At 44.0% G+C, this 16,367-nt stretch overlaps 1 protein-coding gene across 2 annotated transcripts in view; it reads left to right on the plus strand.

The window, feature by feature from the left end:
* CLASRP (CLK4 associating serine/arginine rich protein) overlaps positions 1 to 16,367 on the plus strand; it is a 77,857-nt gene that overhangs the window by 25,885 nt on the left and 35,605 nt on the right. For both annotated transcript variants that reach the window (XR_013262721.1, XM_077454062.1), the window contains exons 9-13: positions 4,619 to 4,697; positions 4,887 to 4,960; positions 7,920 to 7,961; positions 8,094 to 8,300; positions 14,804 to 15,055. Coding sequence is in view for 1 of the 2 variants with exons in the window: in XM_077454062.1 (XP_077310188.1) it covers positions 4,619 to 4,697; positions 4,887 to 4,960; positions 7,920 to 7,961; positions 8,094 to 8,300; positions 14,804 to 15,055 (654 nt within the window). In the remaining variant the exon portion in view is untranslated. The remainder of the gene's footprint in view (positions 1 to 4,618; positions 4,698 to 4,886; positions 4,961 to 7,919; positions 7,962 to 8,093; positions 8,301 to 14,803; positions 15,056 to 16,367) is intronic.

Here is a 16,367-nt window from a genome sequence, read left to right on the forward strand (position 1 = left end):
GGGACACAGAGCAGCATAGTAATTACTATGTGGAATATAGACCACCTTCAGGTGATGGACACTGGCACACTCAAGACAGCAAGTTTCCCCATGTAACCCCTCCCATACAGGGAGTACCTCAGTTTTTTTTTTTTTCGCCAGTGTCTAAAGTGTTGGTCACAATTTAAGAAGTGCTATATAGAGCTCCTCTGGAAGGATCCTTACTGGATTAAGCAGCCTTTGCAAACCGGATCCATTCAAAGGGCCACTGAGGCCAAAGTGGATGGTACCCAGGCCTGTAAAAGAACGAGGTTTTGCCTATAATGCCTCTTGGAGGGCTGGACCCTGGGATCCAGTGCTTTGGTCATGCATCTAAATGCCAACATTTGTATCTGGCAGGGTGCTATACAGGTCCAAGGGAGTGGACCCCCAATAAAAAGGGACACGGTCCCTGAAGGGTGTGTGTTTTTTTTTTTTTTTTTTTTTTTTTTTTAATGTAGCCCGCCATGATGGTGAAGGTAAGGGAAGATTCCTAAGGAACTTTAACCACTTACCGCCCGCCCTATAGGCAAATGACGGCTGCAAAGTGGTTTAAAAATCCTGACTGGGCGTCACATGACGTCCTCAGGATTTTGAGCCGCTGCACACCCCGGGGGAGTGCATCGCGGCGATCGTTGCGGGGTGTCAGTCTGACACCCCGCAACTACGATCTCGGTTAAGGGTCTCAGACGGAGACTCTTTACCACGTGATCAGCCGTGTTCAATCATGGCTGATCACAATGTAAATAGGAAGAGCCGGTGATTGGCTTTTCCTCACTCGCGTCTGTCAGGCGCGAGTAGAGCCGATCGGCTGCTCCTCTGACAGGGGGGGGGGTCTATGCTGATCGATTATCAGCGCAGCACCCCCGAGGATGCCCACACTGGACCACCAGGGATGTCAGTTAGTGCCCACAATGGATGCCAATCAGTGCCCACAGTGGGCATCATTGATTGGCATGCATTATTGGGATCCATCAGTACAATAGTGCCACCTTATCAGTGCCCGTCCGTGCAGCCCCATCAGTGCCCATCAGTGAAGGAGAAAACTTATTTACAAAGTTTTGAAACAAACAACAAAAACATTTTTTTTCAAAATTTTTTTCTTTTTTTTTGTTTAGAAAAAAATAAAAAAATGCAGAGATGATCAAATACCACCAAAAGAAAGCTCTATTTGTGGGGGAAAAAATGATAAAAATTTCATTTGAGTACAGTGACCGCGCAATTGTCATTCAAAGTGCAACAGCGCTGAAAGCTCAAAATTGGTCTGGGCAGGAAGGTGTTTAAGTGCCCAGTATTGAGGTGGTTAAATTCACTTTTGGATTTCTTCTTTTGAGTAAATATCCATGTTCATCACACAGCAGATGCGCAGGGCTGCCAAGCCCATAAGAAAGCCTCTTGCAATGCAGCTGGCTAAATGGAACGGACACAGGAGCAGACTGGGGACATATTCCCAGGACCCATTTACTCAGCATCAGGCTGAGCATTAATCGCATTTAATTTGCTGGGCTATAGCTCAGAAGTTGGTACGTTTGTTTATTGGTACTTCTGCTTTTGTGCGCAAGACGTATGCCTTCCAGGAAGGGGGGTACAAACACTTCAAAGAAGGGACCAAAGGCATCGCCTTTGGGCGCTGAGGATCCTAATCGTGCCTCCGCAATGCCATCTTCCCCAGAAGGACCAGAAGTGGCTGGCCAGGGTGAGCCATTGGGACTGTTAGGTGTTGCAGATGTTTCCAGCATTTCAGCCCCTGTCTGTTATTGAGGATTTTTATCCTCAGCCCTGGTGGGGTTAGAAGAAAGGTTAGCTGCTTTAATCGCACATTTTACTCAAAGTGGGAGAAAAAGTGATAGAGGGCCTGGGGGGACGACTTAACAATGGTGCAGTGGGCAGAGGCGGATGTTACCCTTAGGGGATCGGGAAGGGGGACAGACTAGTGGTTCCTCTTCTGAGGAATAAACTGTGGAAGAACCCTTTTCAGCCTCGCAATCTGCAAAATTGCTGGTGCAATCTTACAGAAATTGTTCTGCATTCAAGCTGCCCCAAACAGTCAGCCGAAAGGCCCATTTCTTCCTTGGGTTCTCTAAAACCTCCTCAGGCTCTGCATGCCTTTCCTGTCCATCCATTGCTGGAGCAACTTGTATATGCTGAGTGGGATCACCCAGATAAGCATGAGCTCCCTCCTAAAAAGTTTTCAGCACTTTATTCCATGGAGGAAAAATTCACCGAAAGATGGAGTATACCAGCAATTGACGCTGCTATATCCTGTGTAACTAAAAGTTTGACTTGTCCAGTAGACAATGCGCAAATGTTTAGGGATCCAACAGATATGAGATTGGAATTCTTATTTAAAACCTTTTTCCTTGGCAGGTGCAGTAATTCAACCTGCAGTTGCAGCAAAAGATATTAGTCAGTCCCTAAAAGACCAGTTTAAACAGGCTCTCAAGGGGGTCCCTGTTCAGCAGGCCTGGGACTTATCCGAACTGTCAACTGTTTTGCAATTGACGCCACTAAAGTCTATCCATCAGGTGTCACGCCTTACGCTCTTACTAGTGCATGTACGTAGGATCCTGTGGTTCTTTGCAGAATCAAGCAAATGAAAGGAAGTTGGTGATTCTTGTAGCCCCGGCATGGCCCAGAAGGTCCTGGTATGCAGAGATTGTAAAGATGGCTGTAGGGGACCCATGGACCCTTCCACCACCTCCAGACCTACTCTCGCAGGGTCCAATATTCCATCCTACCTTACCAAGTTTAACGGTTTGGCTATTGAAGCACACATTTTGAAGAATTGCGGGCTTTCCAGGTCAGTGGTATCCACCTTTTTATTAATGCAAGGAAACCAGCTTCCAGAGTCGTCTATTAGAGTCTGGAGGGCTTATGTTTCCTTGTGTGAATTCAAGGGCTGGCATCCTCAGAAGTATGTCATAGGCAGAATTCTTGCCTTTCTGTAATTAGGGGTAGAGATGAAGCTGGCCTTGAGTACCGTCAAGTTTCGGCTTTATTGGTATTATTTCAAAGACCGCTTTGCATTTCTTGGTTTGGGGGTTTATGCAGGGGTTAATGCGGCTTATTCCACCAGTTAAGCCACCCTTGAACCCTTGGGACTTTAAATTTAGTTTTGTCGGTACTGCAAAAACAGCCTTTTGAGCTGAAACAGCATACTCCCTTGGTCCTATTGAAAGGGAAGTTGTTGTTTCTGGTTGCTATATCCTCTGCAAGAAGGGTATCAGAGTTGGCGGCTCTTTCTTGTAAAGAGCCATATTTTAACTATTCACAAGGACAAGGCAGTGTTGCATCCTCATCCAAGTTTTTTTTTAAGCCTAAAGTGATGTCAGGTTTCCATCTGAACCAAGATATTGTCCTACCATAGTAGTGTGGTCCTTTTTCTTTCTTCCAGAACCCTGTTCAACGGAAGAGAAATCGATACATTCCGTTGATGTGAGAGCAGTCAAGGTCTATTTAAAGACTGCTCAGATTCGAAAGACTGATGTTTTATTTGTGCTGCCAGAAGGTCCTAGGAAAGGACAGGCAGCGTCGAAATCTACTATTTTTAAGTGGATTTGGCAAGTTATACGGTTTAAAAGGGAGAATTCCACCTTTTTCAAGTCAAAGCGCACTCCGCCAGAGCAGTTAGTGCTTCATTGACAGTGTATCACCAAGCCTCCATGGCTCAGATCTGCAAGGCCGCAACTTGGTCTTCAGTCCATACAGTCACTAAATTATATCAGGTGGATGTAAAAAGGCATTAGGATATTGCCTTTGGGCACAGTGTGCTGCAGGCAACAGTATAGGTTCTCAAGTCTGATGGCGCTCTGCTTGTTTGCATCTCCCTCCCCTCAAATAGCATTTCTCTGGGACGTTCCACATAGTAATTACTTTGCAGCTCTGTGTCCCGTGATGTACGATAAAGAAAATAGGCTTTTTATAACGGCTTACCTATAAAATCCTTTTCTTGGAGTACATCACAGGACACAGAGGTCTGTCCCCTATTTTTTGGATTTATGTATATTACTTTGCTACAAAAAACTGATGTACTCCCTGTATGGGAGGGGTTATATAGTGAGGAAACTTCCTGTCTAGGGTGTGCCAGTGTCCGTCACCTGATGGTGGCCTCTGTGTCCCGTGATGTACCCCAAGAAAAGGATTTTACAAGCTGTTTATAAAAATCCTATTGCACTAATTTTTTATTTATTTTTTTGCTGTGTATGTAGTGATTTGCCTAGAATGCAGCTTTATTCATAAACCCATGCCTTGTTTTTGTTGTCCCAACAATAATTTGGATTTGGGAGTGTGGTGATATCTACAAGCTTACTGTAGTTCTGTCTGTGTGACAGGTGCCATCAATGAATTTTAAATGGGTAGGCTCTGGTTTGTTCATCTTTTGGTTTTACTACTAATTTAGTCATTAAATGAGAATATCTGACTTCCAATTTGATGTCATGAAGACAAGTAAGAATGAGGATGTTATTCCTATAGCTTGCAATTTTATATATTTTAGCTTCTATGTTTCAAGAATATTGCTGATTTTGCAATCCCTTTTTAGACTTCTCTTATTCCAAACAAAGGTAAGAAGGTATAATCGGTATCTGTTGTATTTTTGTAGAATGCTACGTAAAGACAAAGAGGAATCCGAAGCAATAAAACATGCCAAGGCACTAGAAGAAGAGAAGGCCATGTATTCTGTAAGGATCTGCACCATATAACAGCTCGACGTGACATGGTTCATTGCAGCAGACTGATATCCTCAGCTAGTAACTTGCCTATCTCTAACTTGGGGTTTCCCTCAACAGATCTTACTGTCTACAGACCTCTTTTGTTTTATTAGGATTGGTCTCATACAGTGCTAACGTTTTTTATATATGTACTTTCAGGGACGCCGTTCCCGTCGCCAGAGGAGAGAGTTCAGAGAAAAACGATTAAAAGGAAGAAAGATTAGTCCACCAAGGTATGGATGATCAACCTATATTCACTGAAACTTGCCATTCGTTGGGAGATATGACAGGCTGTCTGCCAGTTTCTACTGATTCAGTAAAAATGTGAAGCTGTGTTGTAAAAAAATAATCAGCGGTCCTGTACTCCAAAATGTGAAGATTTCATATGCTATAGGGACCATCCAGAAGTGTAAGCAGAGGCAAGTAGTACTTTGTCTGGATTTCCTTCTGAAATAGTGGTGTACCTCCTGGATCACCTTGTGGCTGAATATTTGCAGCGTAATATCTCAAGCACAAAAAAGACGGCTCCCTGGTGTAGTACAACCATTTTATTTATAAGGGTATAAGAGCAGAGATTAACTAACATAACAATAGTGTCCGTTAAGCCGCGTGTTCCCGGGTGTGGAGATGTCACGGGCCAATGGAGGGGGCTCCTTTTTTCGTGTGTCCTAATACTCCCCGGAGGTGCTGGAGGTATTCGGTGCTTCCGGGTGGTTGAAATACAGGTGGAGGACACTCCGTGATGCTCCACACTGCGCTGATCAATTCCGGGATAGAGGGCAGGCTGGGTGGTGCTTCAAGTTCGGAGCTTGCTTGCTCCTACATCAGGCTTGGCTGGTGGCCATATTGGTAGTGGGAACATATACTGTAGGCTAGGGGAGGGGTCAGATCGTGATAGGGGAATGGGCGGAACGTTTGTAACCATGGAGATGGTGTAAATACAGTGTGGGGAAGGCTGTGGCTGAAGGGGGTGGGGGGAGCAGTAATACGGGGGATGTACTGATGCAATTAAATACATGATACACAAGGACATGTAATTATAGAAAGAGGTAATGGTGGAGAAGGTTTATCCGATTGAAAATAATTTTCCAATCCGATAAACCTTCACCACCGTTACCTCTTTCCATAATTGCATATCCTCGTATCATGTATTTTAAATGCATCAGTCCACCCCCCTTATTACTGCTTCCCCCCCCCCCCCAGCCACAAAGGATACTCAGACAAGCCAAAATGTCAGGGAGCCAGAGATGAGCGTAGTAGTAGAATAGCAAGCAGGATCTGGAGCCAGAATGAATGTCAGCCAAGGAAGTCTAACAGGAACACAGGGGAGCGTCTATAGAGATGTGACCAAGGCAAAGGCAGAGATCATCTGGGCTGGATGGCTTAAGTAGGCAGGACTGATGAGCAGGATATCAACAGGTGAGTCACTGTGGAGAAATGGGAGATGCCAATTAGCCGACAACTGAGCAGCCAGCCCAGAGAAGGAAGGTACACCTGGTTATGTGTGGGTTTTTTTTTTTTTTTTTATTTAACCACAGTTGCCAGATATGGGGGTTAATCTACCAATGGACACACCCATTTGATAACTAAGAGGCCTTTCCAGAGGGACATAGCAGATTTATACACATACAAAAGTTTTAACCATTCTTTACTCTATCCTACCCTTCCTTCCCGGAGGGCTATATTTACTTGAACCAGAAAAACGTTGCACTGCAGGAATCCTCAGAGCCCCTGGACAAAAAAAAAGTCTTTCCCCTGGCCACACATGCTTTTAATTTAAAATAAATGGTGGTCCTACGCAAATACAAAATATGATAAACGTGCTAGTGCATAAATAAATATACAAAAAGGTAGTTAAAAAATCTAGTCCATATAGCAAGTCCTTGGGTATATTCAACGGCACCAAAAGTATTCTGATACTCAACTCAGAGAGGAAGTGGTTAAAACATATTCATGTAGAAAGGATATGGGCTCCCAGAACTCTCACCTCTACTTTAAGGCAGCCTCCGTTCTCTCTTTAGCCAGCAGGGGGTCCTCAACAGTAAATATTTCCCCAGTTATGAACATCCACCACGGGCCACCAGAGGGCCATTCATTCCTGTAATAGTTGTACTATGGTATAGGCAGTGGTGTCCATAAACAAATGTCACTCCATATATTCACATAAAAGAGAAGAGAAGGCTCCAATAGTGCAGTATTGTTAAAAACGAGCATTTTTTTTAGATAAACGAACGAATAAGACTCTCACATTTAGAAGTAAATCAAACAGCACACAATAAAAATGGTGTCCTGGCGTCTTCCGCCAGTCTTGTGTCACTTCCGGTATTGCGACGGCCACTCCCTACGCGTTACGGAAGTCACGTGATTGACGTAACACGCTACACTCCATGCAGATGAGACTGCCTGTCTCCACTCAATGCTCCTCTGGTCCCCTATGCATTTGATTCACCAGATCCCTAGACCCAGGGTGAAGTGTGTCTAATAACGCTAATTGTGAGCCTTAAAACGTTAACCCCAAAAAAAAAAATGCTCCTGTACTTGTTTTTTTTTTTTTTTTTATTATATATGGGCAATTGGCAGCATGGTGCTTTTTAAATTATCCCTCAGATCGTTGTCAGTGCTTGTCTGCTTTATCCGCAGCTGTGTCCTCCTCTTTGCCTATCTTCATCTATCCCTTCCTCCCACTGTCAACATGTAGTTTGCAGTGAGATGACACGTGACCATGCTAGAAACAGCTCAAAAACGGTGTTTAGACTAAAAAAAAAAGAGGGATGCTGTACTGCTTGCATGATTAATTTGGGGCAATTGGGTTAACAACCACTTTAAGCATAGGTGGTGGTGAGATCAATATTCTATCTTCCTCCACAAGTCCTCAAAGGTAAGCATAAACCACAAATGGCAAGATGCTAGTGCAACCCATTTATTAAAGAGTAGGTCCACAAGAAGTATAAAATTTAGTATCCTCGCCTCAAAGCGTTTTGCTGCACAGTGTCATCAGGAAGTCTTAAACATGATGAAAGAACTTCCCAGAGCTGCAAAATTAAATGTTGGCCGCCAGCATGCTTTCTAACAAATTTTTGTTTTTGTTAGTCTTTTGTTATATTGATAATGCTCCTAGGTATCAAAGCAACATATTTTGTGCTTAATGTGTTAAAATATTAACTACTTCTCTTTTATTGCCCTACGCTACAGTTATGCCCGGAGAGACAGTCCAACATATGATCCCTATAGAAGGTAAAGGGGGTGAACTACATACTTGATGGCATAGAAATTAATTTGGTCATTTGAGTTTGGCGACTGTGTGTTTGAACATGTCCCCTTTTTTATTAATTTATTTATTTTTTACTTTTTCTTTTTTCTTTTCAGGTCCCAGTCAGAGTCTTCCTCTGGTTCACGTTCTCATACACCAAGCCCCGGAAAGGAGGAAGCCATCACTTTTATAACCAGCTTTGGGGGTAGTGAAGATGAGTCAGCATCTGGTCATGCAACCCAAACTCCTGCAGGAACTGGCAGCAAAAGGGCCCCACATTCACAGGCCTCTGGGACTTCTTCAGGTCGTAAAGAGGCCTCCCGGTCGGTAACTTTAGATTCTCCCCAGCCGTATGTCGTGTGGGTCGGCCTTTACGGGGGAGGGCGGGAGGCCCAGAATCTTCTGCCTTAGAAGGGCCGGAACTCCCCAACCGGTAATTGGAATGGGGCAGTACTACTTGTATGCGGCCCTGCTGTTTCAATCATTTTTCAGTCTACTAAAGTTTATTGAAAAGTATTTATCGATCTAAGTTCTTGTGACACAATTTAAAACATAGATGGATAATGCTATGTCCTTCAAAATCTGATTTTAACTTATTGAAGAACTGCTGAGAGCAACCCTGTCAGGTTAAAAAATTATTAAAAAGCCAAATCAAAGGCTCATAAAGAGCTTTTATAGTCTCTGGTGACCTGTCTGCTACCTTCCCTCTGTTCCATTGCTGCAGCCCTCTGTATGAGTCTTTGGCAGGTTATACGTTGGGGAGTTTTGGATGCCTGTGTTTCCTGCTGTGTGTTTTTGGCTTCGTGCTTCAACCCTTAAGTCATTACATTGTCCTTTAATGACATAGGGGCCAGAGAAAGGAAAGACAACATTCTGCATACCGGAATCAAACTCAAAAGCGTCAAATGCCAAAGAAGCCACAGGAGAGGCTGTTCAATAGCTTTTCTGTTCCAGGGACCTTTTTGGTGGGGGGTGGGGGGGGGGGGGTGTGTGGTGTGTTTTTTTTTTTTTTTTTTTTTTTTTTTTTTTTTTTCCATACATCATGGGGCACAGCGTCAGGCTAATATTCCTTACCTGTTGAGTTATACCTCATTCGGTGAATAGACACTGGTAGACCAAAGGTTTTCAAACTGGAAGTGATCCCCTATATAACTCCTCCCATACAGGCACTTTAGTCTTTTACCAGTGTCCGTAAGGTGGATGGTGCAGTTTGTTTGAGCTCTCCTGAGCTCCAGGTCTCTAGTCCCACAAACTGTTCCAAAATCAAGGGATTTGGGGATTGGATCCATTTGACACAGGCTTTTATGCTTGGATAAATGGTACCCGAGCCTCACAAAGAAGACTCAAGACCCTGCAAGGTTTTGCCTGTAATGTGGCCCCCAGGCGCTGGACCCTGCGGAGTGGGAATCCTGGACACTACAGTGCTAAGGCATTTCCTGCAGGGTGCTGTACAGGTCCAAGAGTGGACACTAAAACATGAAAGGGTACCCAGTCCTTGAAGGTCCAAGTGACAGGAACCCACCATAAAGGGTGAAGATTGGGCCTTTAGTTTCTAGGTGGCTCTGCACCTGGATGGGCAAGTGAAACCCCTTTATTTTATTATTGTGGGGTGTCCCAGTGAACAATCAGTCAAGCTAGCTAAGGGCTGGACTCCTGTGTGCAGTGACCATACAGGGGAGTTCTGGGCTAGCTGTGGGTGTTTGCAAAGTGTACCTTTTTTGCTTGTGTCTGGCTGTTTTTTACCTGTTTGAGGGTGCGCCATTTGGCCATGGCGCACGTGCGTTCACGAGTGCCGCTGGGCTCAGCAGTTTGGCAGCCATGATGCGCACGGCTTCACCACACATGCGCCGTAGCCTTTATATGGGTGCACGATTTGCGTCGTATGCAAATACAGTCATGCACGTTCGCTGGGGCCATGCATGCGCACTATTGCATAGAACGTTTTAGCGCACACTCAGTTTATTTAAGCTGTGTAGGCCAAGCATATGATGCTTCCAGTAGGCAGTTGTGGGACACAGAGCAGGCTCTGAACAGACGCTTGCAGTGGTTCATTTTTCCTTACCCAGGTCATGTGAGTCATCAGGTGTTGCATGGCAGGCTAAAGGTGCTTAGCAGGATTGTTGCATAGGGGCTTGTTGAGCCCTATTAAAGGGTCTCCCTTCTGAGGTGTTTTAATATACACCCAAGTACTCTTTGTTTGCGGCTATTTAATGTCTTCCATAAAGGAGTGGGACTAACACCACAGGGAAGGGCACACCTATGTCATCAGTATTTCCTGATGAACCTAGTTGTATCCCCTGAAGGACCAGAGGCTGCGCTTATCTGGTATTGTGCCTACAGTCAATGCTGCTGCTTCACCCTTCATCATGAAGAATGATCTGCCCTCAGCCCTAGCTGGGTTAGAGCGCACGATTGCCTCCATCCTGCAGGGTGGCAAGAAGTGTGACAGACCCCCCCCCCCCCTCCCCGGAGTCTTAGTCTGGAGCAGGAATCGGTTGAGGATGTGTAAGAGCTTAAAGCTCAGGATTTGGTGGAGTGCCCGGCAGATGTCTGCTTCCGAGTAATCTGGACATATCCAGTCAATGTCTGCCCCTCAGTCGCAGAGGCTTTTGATCCGGACTCTGGCCAAAATTTTCGTTCTGCCTTTAAGTTGCCTCTTGCAGAGTTGACTAAGCCCCCCCGGTCCTCTTTGGGATCTCTGAGGCCTTTTGAGGTCACACAGACTTTTCCGCTATACCCCCTGTTGGAACAGGCGGTGTATGCTGATTGGGAACATCTTGACAGGACTTTTTTGCCTCCTAAAGTTTTTCCCTTTTCCCATTGATGAAAAGTTTTTAAAAAAAATGGAGCATGCCAGTCGTAGATGCAGCAGTGTCTCCCTTAAACAAGAACTTGACTCTGGTAGATAATTCACAGGGCTTGAAAGACCCTGTTGACAAGAAATTGGAGTTTATTAAAGGCTTCCTATTTTTTCTTTTGGCCAGTTCAGCTATTTAGCCAGCTGTTGCAGCAGTTGGTATTTGCCAGTCTGTAAATTATCAGATTAAACAGCCTAATAGGCCTAACCAGGAGGATGATCTGCCTGAAAGTAAGACAGATATTCCTCAAGAGCTGTGTTTTGCTGTTGATATTTTAAAGAATTCAATACAGCAGGTTTCTCGTCTGGCTCTCTTGTCTGTACATATGCGCAGACTTTTATGGCTTAAAAACTGGTCCGCTGCGCTTCCTTGTAAAAAGTTATTAGCAGGTTTCCCGTTTCATGGGGAAGATTTATTCGGTGATCACTTGGACAAATGTATCCAAAAGATTTCCGGAGGGCAGAGTTCTCTACTTCCTGTGAAGAAAAGCACCAGACGTCCCTCATTTAATAGCCAAGAGACTACTTGCTCAAATGTCTCAGCATCAGGGTGGTTCCGCCACCGCTAGGACCAGGGGCATGCCCCCAGGGCCAGAAAAGGCCCTGGGTCCAAAATTCTTCTAAACCAGCACCAAGCCCTCCTTTTTGAGGGGACGCTCCCACTACATCGGGTGGGGGGGGGGGGATGCCGCTGCACTTTGCGGACATTTGGAAAAACCCTGGTTTATGCTTTCCCCTCCGATCCCTCTCCTTCCACATTTTTTGCGTAGGATTTGGAGGGGGGGGGGGGATTCTAGTCATTCTGGTGGCACCAGAAGGTCCTGGTTCCTTGAGATTGAGAGACTGACATTAGACGGACCATGGACGCTTCCATGTCACCCTGCTCTGCTGTCTCAAAGTTCAATATTTCAATTTCCAGTCTCTAAATTTGATGGCATGGCTATTGAAGCCAGGGTGTTAAAGGACCATGGCATCTCGGGACCAGTGGTGTCTACTGAATGCTAGAAAAGCTGTCACTAGAAAGATTTATCATGAGGTCTGGAAGACTTGTATTGCTTGGTGTGAAGCCAGAAAATGGCATCCTTGGGAAATCTCTACTCTACAGTCGGCTGTGGAAAACAAATTTTGGCTTTGAGTACAATTTGGAGGTCAAGTTTCGGCCTTATCTGTATTCTTTCAAAGGCCTTTAGCCTCCCATTCACTGATCCATATCTTTTTATGCAAGGGGCAGCTCGCTTAAGTCCGTCAGTTGGTCATTCAGGCCTACGGTCTGAAACAAAGCTCCTCCCTTTAGGGCGAGAGCTCATTTTACCAGGGGTGTAGGAACCTCCTGGGCTTTTCGTCAACTGGTATCTGTGGCTCAGATTTTTAAGGCTGCTATCTGGTCTTCACTGCATACGTTCACAAAATTTTATCAAGTGGATGTTCGAGCAGTAGAGGATTTGGCTTGCTGCCGTATAAATTCTGATTGCTATTGTTTGGCGGGGTGTCTCCCTCCCCTCAAGGCTATTGCTCTGGGATGTCCAGCAGGTAATGAATATTAGCCTGACTGTGTCCCATGATGTATGGAAAAGAGAAAATAGGATTTTTACGTCATACCTGTAAAATCCCTTTTTCTTTGAGTACATCATGGGACAGAGATCGTCGTCGTCCCCCCGTCCCCCCCCCCCCCCTTTTTTTTTTTTTTTTTTTTTTTTTTTTTTTTTTTTGAGGAATTGGTGCTTGCTACAAAACTAAAGTACTTGCTGTATGGGAGGGGTTCTATAGGGGATCACTTCCTGTCTGAAGACCTTGTTGGTCTACCAGTGTCCACCTAATGATGAAGTATAACCCAGCAAGTAATATTAGCCTGACTCTGTGTCCCATGATGTACTCAAAATGACTTTACAGGTAAGTATGACGTAAAAATCGTATTTGGTCAATATTTGTAACTTTGCATAATGTTTGTACAAAATTCCAACAATTTGTTGAATTTGTGGGTTTTTCGTTTTTATATTTGGGAAAATTGGTAAGTACAATCTTGTCAGGGAATGATTATGGATGATTATTGTTGGCTTAAAGGAAAACTCCCATCATTCATGTGAAAACCCCACAGCCAGTGCATCCAGGAGCAGCAGAATTTTGGCAGAAAAAACGCTTGACATGTTTGAGCTTTAGGCACGTTTTTATTGCTTGAGCATTAATTCATTTCAATGGCTACAATTTAGTATTCTGGCCAATTAAATTAACACTCTCCCAAGCATTTGACATGCCTCACACTTTGCCAAAACTCTGCTGCCAGGAGAAAAGGAGTAGTAGAGATGACAACTTCCAGTGTGCATGATGCCTCATTTATTTTTGTGTCCCACATGAGTTATGACATGATTACCTATGGATGTCCAAATTTTATGTCGATTTGGCCAATCTAAGCCATGTATAGTTATCTTAGTTGGTTTTTAAAGCCCAACTCTAGCTAAAACTCTTGTTTAATAATGGGACAAAGTGACTAAAAAATGTTTTGCTGTCTGTGTCCCAGGGAGATTATGCTTTACTTCCTAGATTAGATTTGTACCCCCCCCCCCCCCCATTCAATTTTTTTTTTAATTGAAAGTTTAAACTGTTGTGACACAGATTTTTCAGTAGAGATTAAATATATCAATCATTTCAATTAAGTTATTAAATATGACCAAGCATGAATGTAATTTTCTTAAATATAACCTTTTTCTATTCTTTGTAATTATGGTAACTTCATAAACTGCTCAATAAACCATATTAAACCTACATCCATGTCAAAATGTTTAGTCTAAGATTAAGATTCAGCCTATGCATTAGCAGTGTTAATTTTGCCAGCAAATTTCGATTTAGTTTTAGTCTTATGCAATTGATTTTGGTCATATTTAGTCAACTAAAACTCATTTTAGTCGTCTAAAATCGAATGGGTGTAATTAAATTGTAATGCATTAGTTAACATTTCTCTACATTTTCCGAACTCATATACTGCTGGAGTGACAAAGCTAATATGTTATGTTATTTATTATGGCATTGAGGTATGAACATGCGCTACAGACCAATGTTAATTTTGAAGTCAAATTTCAACTTGGCATTTTAGTCAAAAGACTAAGACTAAAAACTATTTTAGTTTAGTCATATTTTAGTCATCTCAGTTGTTTTAGTGGACTAAAATTAATAATGATATAGTCGACTAAAAAGTGTTAGTCGATGAAATTAACACACTGCATTCGTCTCCTGTGATCCAGGCTGTTGATATACATAGAGAACAGTGACTTTGAAAGGGCAGCATAGTGTTTTGATATACAGGTTGTAACTGACAGCCTAGATTAACCTTCTCTATGCTGTACGAGAGGCAGGATGGTAATGCCAAATGGAGGATTAACTCTGCCTTGAGGCACAGGCGGGAGTAGGGTTTTGTTCATAGATTATGCCATGGGTTGTATTAATAAATCTAAATGGTTCATATTTGTTGGTGCTATAAACTCTAGCAGAGGAAAGGATTTCATAGTTAGTAAGGTTGAATAAAGACACCAGTCCATCCAGTTCAACCTGAGTGAGTGTCTACAATTGTCCCTATCCCTGTATGTTGCAAACTCACAACGGTCCCTACCCTCAAGGAGCCCACAATCCAAGGTCCCCATTCATATGTTAGGGCCAATTTTTGGACAGAAGCCAATTAACCTACCTGCATGTATTTGGGTTGCGGGAGGAAACCGGACTACCCGGAGGAAACCCACGCAGGCACAGGGAGAACATGCAAACTCCAGGCAGGTAGTGTCGTGGTTGGGATTTGAACCAGCGACCCTTCTTACTGCTAGGTGAGAGTGCTAACCACTATACCACTGTGCTGTACTTTAGGATTATTTAATGGAAATGTTTAGTCTCTGTGTTTTTGAGTCTGGAAGCTCTTGATGTACACTGGTAATGCTTTATTGTGTTTTGACACATTTGCGTTCTCCCCATCTTCTTCAATTTTAGACGGAGGGTTTCTTCATCTTCCTCATCGTCTTCCTCTTCAAGATCTAGAACATCTTCCAGATCTCGGTCCAGCTCCAAATCTAGAAGAGACAATCGGAGGCGCAGGTCAAATTCTCGTTCTCGCTCAAGGCGTTATTCTCGCAGTCCTGTAAGACGATACTCAAGTGGAGGAGGGGCAAGAGACAGCAGAAGATATTCCAGATCAAGGTCACCTGATCGCGATCGACATTATGGAGGAAGGCGTCGCTCCCGGTGAATGTCAAATTAGTTATAATCACACAATCATTTAGTTTATAGCCTTGCCCATTGTGTTTGATGTATAGAAGTTCAGGATTCATTTAAAAAAAAAATGTGCTTAAACACCGTGATCGCTCAGTTCTCAGTCTTCAGGTTGCAGAGAGCTGGTGATTTGTCAGCCAACGGCTCTTTGCACTGCCCCTCTAGTACTCACTGGAGCTCTAGGGGGTGGGAGAGGCTGAGCCAACTGCCAGTCCCAGGCATATGGTTGGGATCTTTTCAGAGCCAGGTCCTGCTTTGTGATGACAGCAGGCTTAAAAAAAAAAAAAAAAAAAATACATTTAAGTACTAAGTGCAACAGGTACTAAACAAACGAAGAACTAATTTGTCATAACCTACGGCTAAGCAATGCACATTAATTTAGAGCATACCTGGGAATCCACCCGCAAGGACCAATGGGCCCCTGCAGAGGATTGACACGCAATTCTTACCCACAAAAACATAAGGAGTGCGGGAGACATTTAACATTGTACTCGGGAGCGGATAAACAGATTTAAGGGCGACAAGTAAATGCGTGGGCCACGCTAAGAGCAGTGCCACAGCTGGGAGTTAATCTTAGTCCGTGCATGTGGATGTGTCGCCTAGCCACCTGTCCCAAACTTTATTATTTTTGGCTGGGCAGCCTCTATGCAAGTACAGTACTTTTTTTTTTTTTTTTTTTTTTTTTTTTTTAAGGGAGAGTGGCTTTCACTGCCCCTATCCATTGCTGAAGTGTGTGTGTGTGTGGTTGCTTTGTTCCAGGTGCGGGCGATTTGCATTCTGGCACGAAACAGATTCTTGGTATATGTTAAGGTACTTCTCCTCTTCGGGAATAGGGAGGCTGCCAAGGTCATGTCATGGAGGAATCTAACCACCTGTGACCAGTATTCCTGGAGATGTAGGCAGGCCCATATCAGATGGTAAAATGTACCCTTAGGGTCCCCGCACTTGGGGCAAGCCGGGCTATGGTTGGGTTTGAACCTGGATAGGCGAGTCAGGGTAATGTTGGACCTATGCAAAATGTGTGTAAGTCTGTCTGACAATTTAGGAGATACTGTCTTAGAGGTGGCTAATGCATCCTCCAAGTCTGCCTTCCACTTGGACTTTAGCAGGTATGCCCGTGAGGCAGCCTTGAGCAGCATGAGGTGGTTGTAAAAAAAAATCGGTCCCTTAGGATCCTGGCCGTGGACCACATCCACAAGGAGCAATGACTCGAGCATGGGGGCGGATTCACCAAATTGGTAGTTGAGAGCATGTTGGAGCTGGAGGTAGCAAAAGAGCATTCGTT

Source organism: Lithobates pipiens, unplaced genomic scaffold (assembly GCF_037356315.1).
Source record: "Lithobates pipiens isolate NorthernLeopardFrog02 unplaced genomic scaffold, aLitPip1_a1.2 Scaffold_1, whole genome shotgun sequence".
Lineage (NCBI taxonomy): Eukaryota > Metazoa > Chordata > Amphibia > Anura > Ranidae > Lithobates > Lithobates pipiens.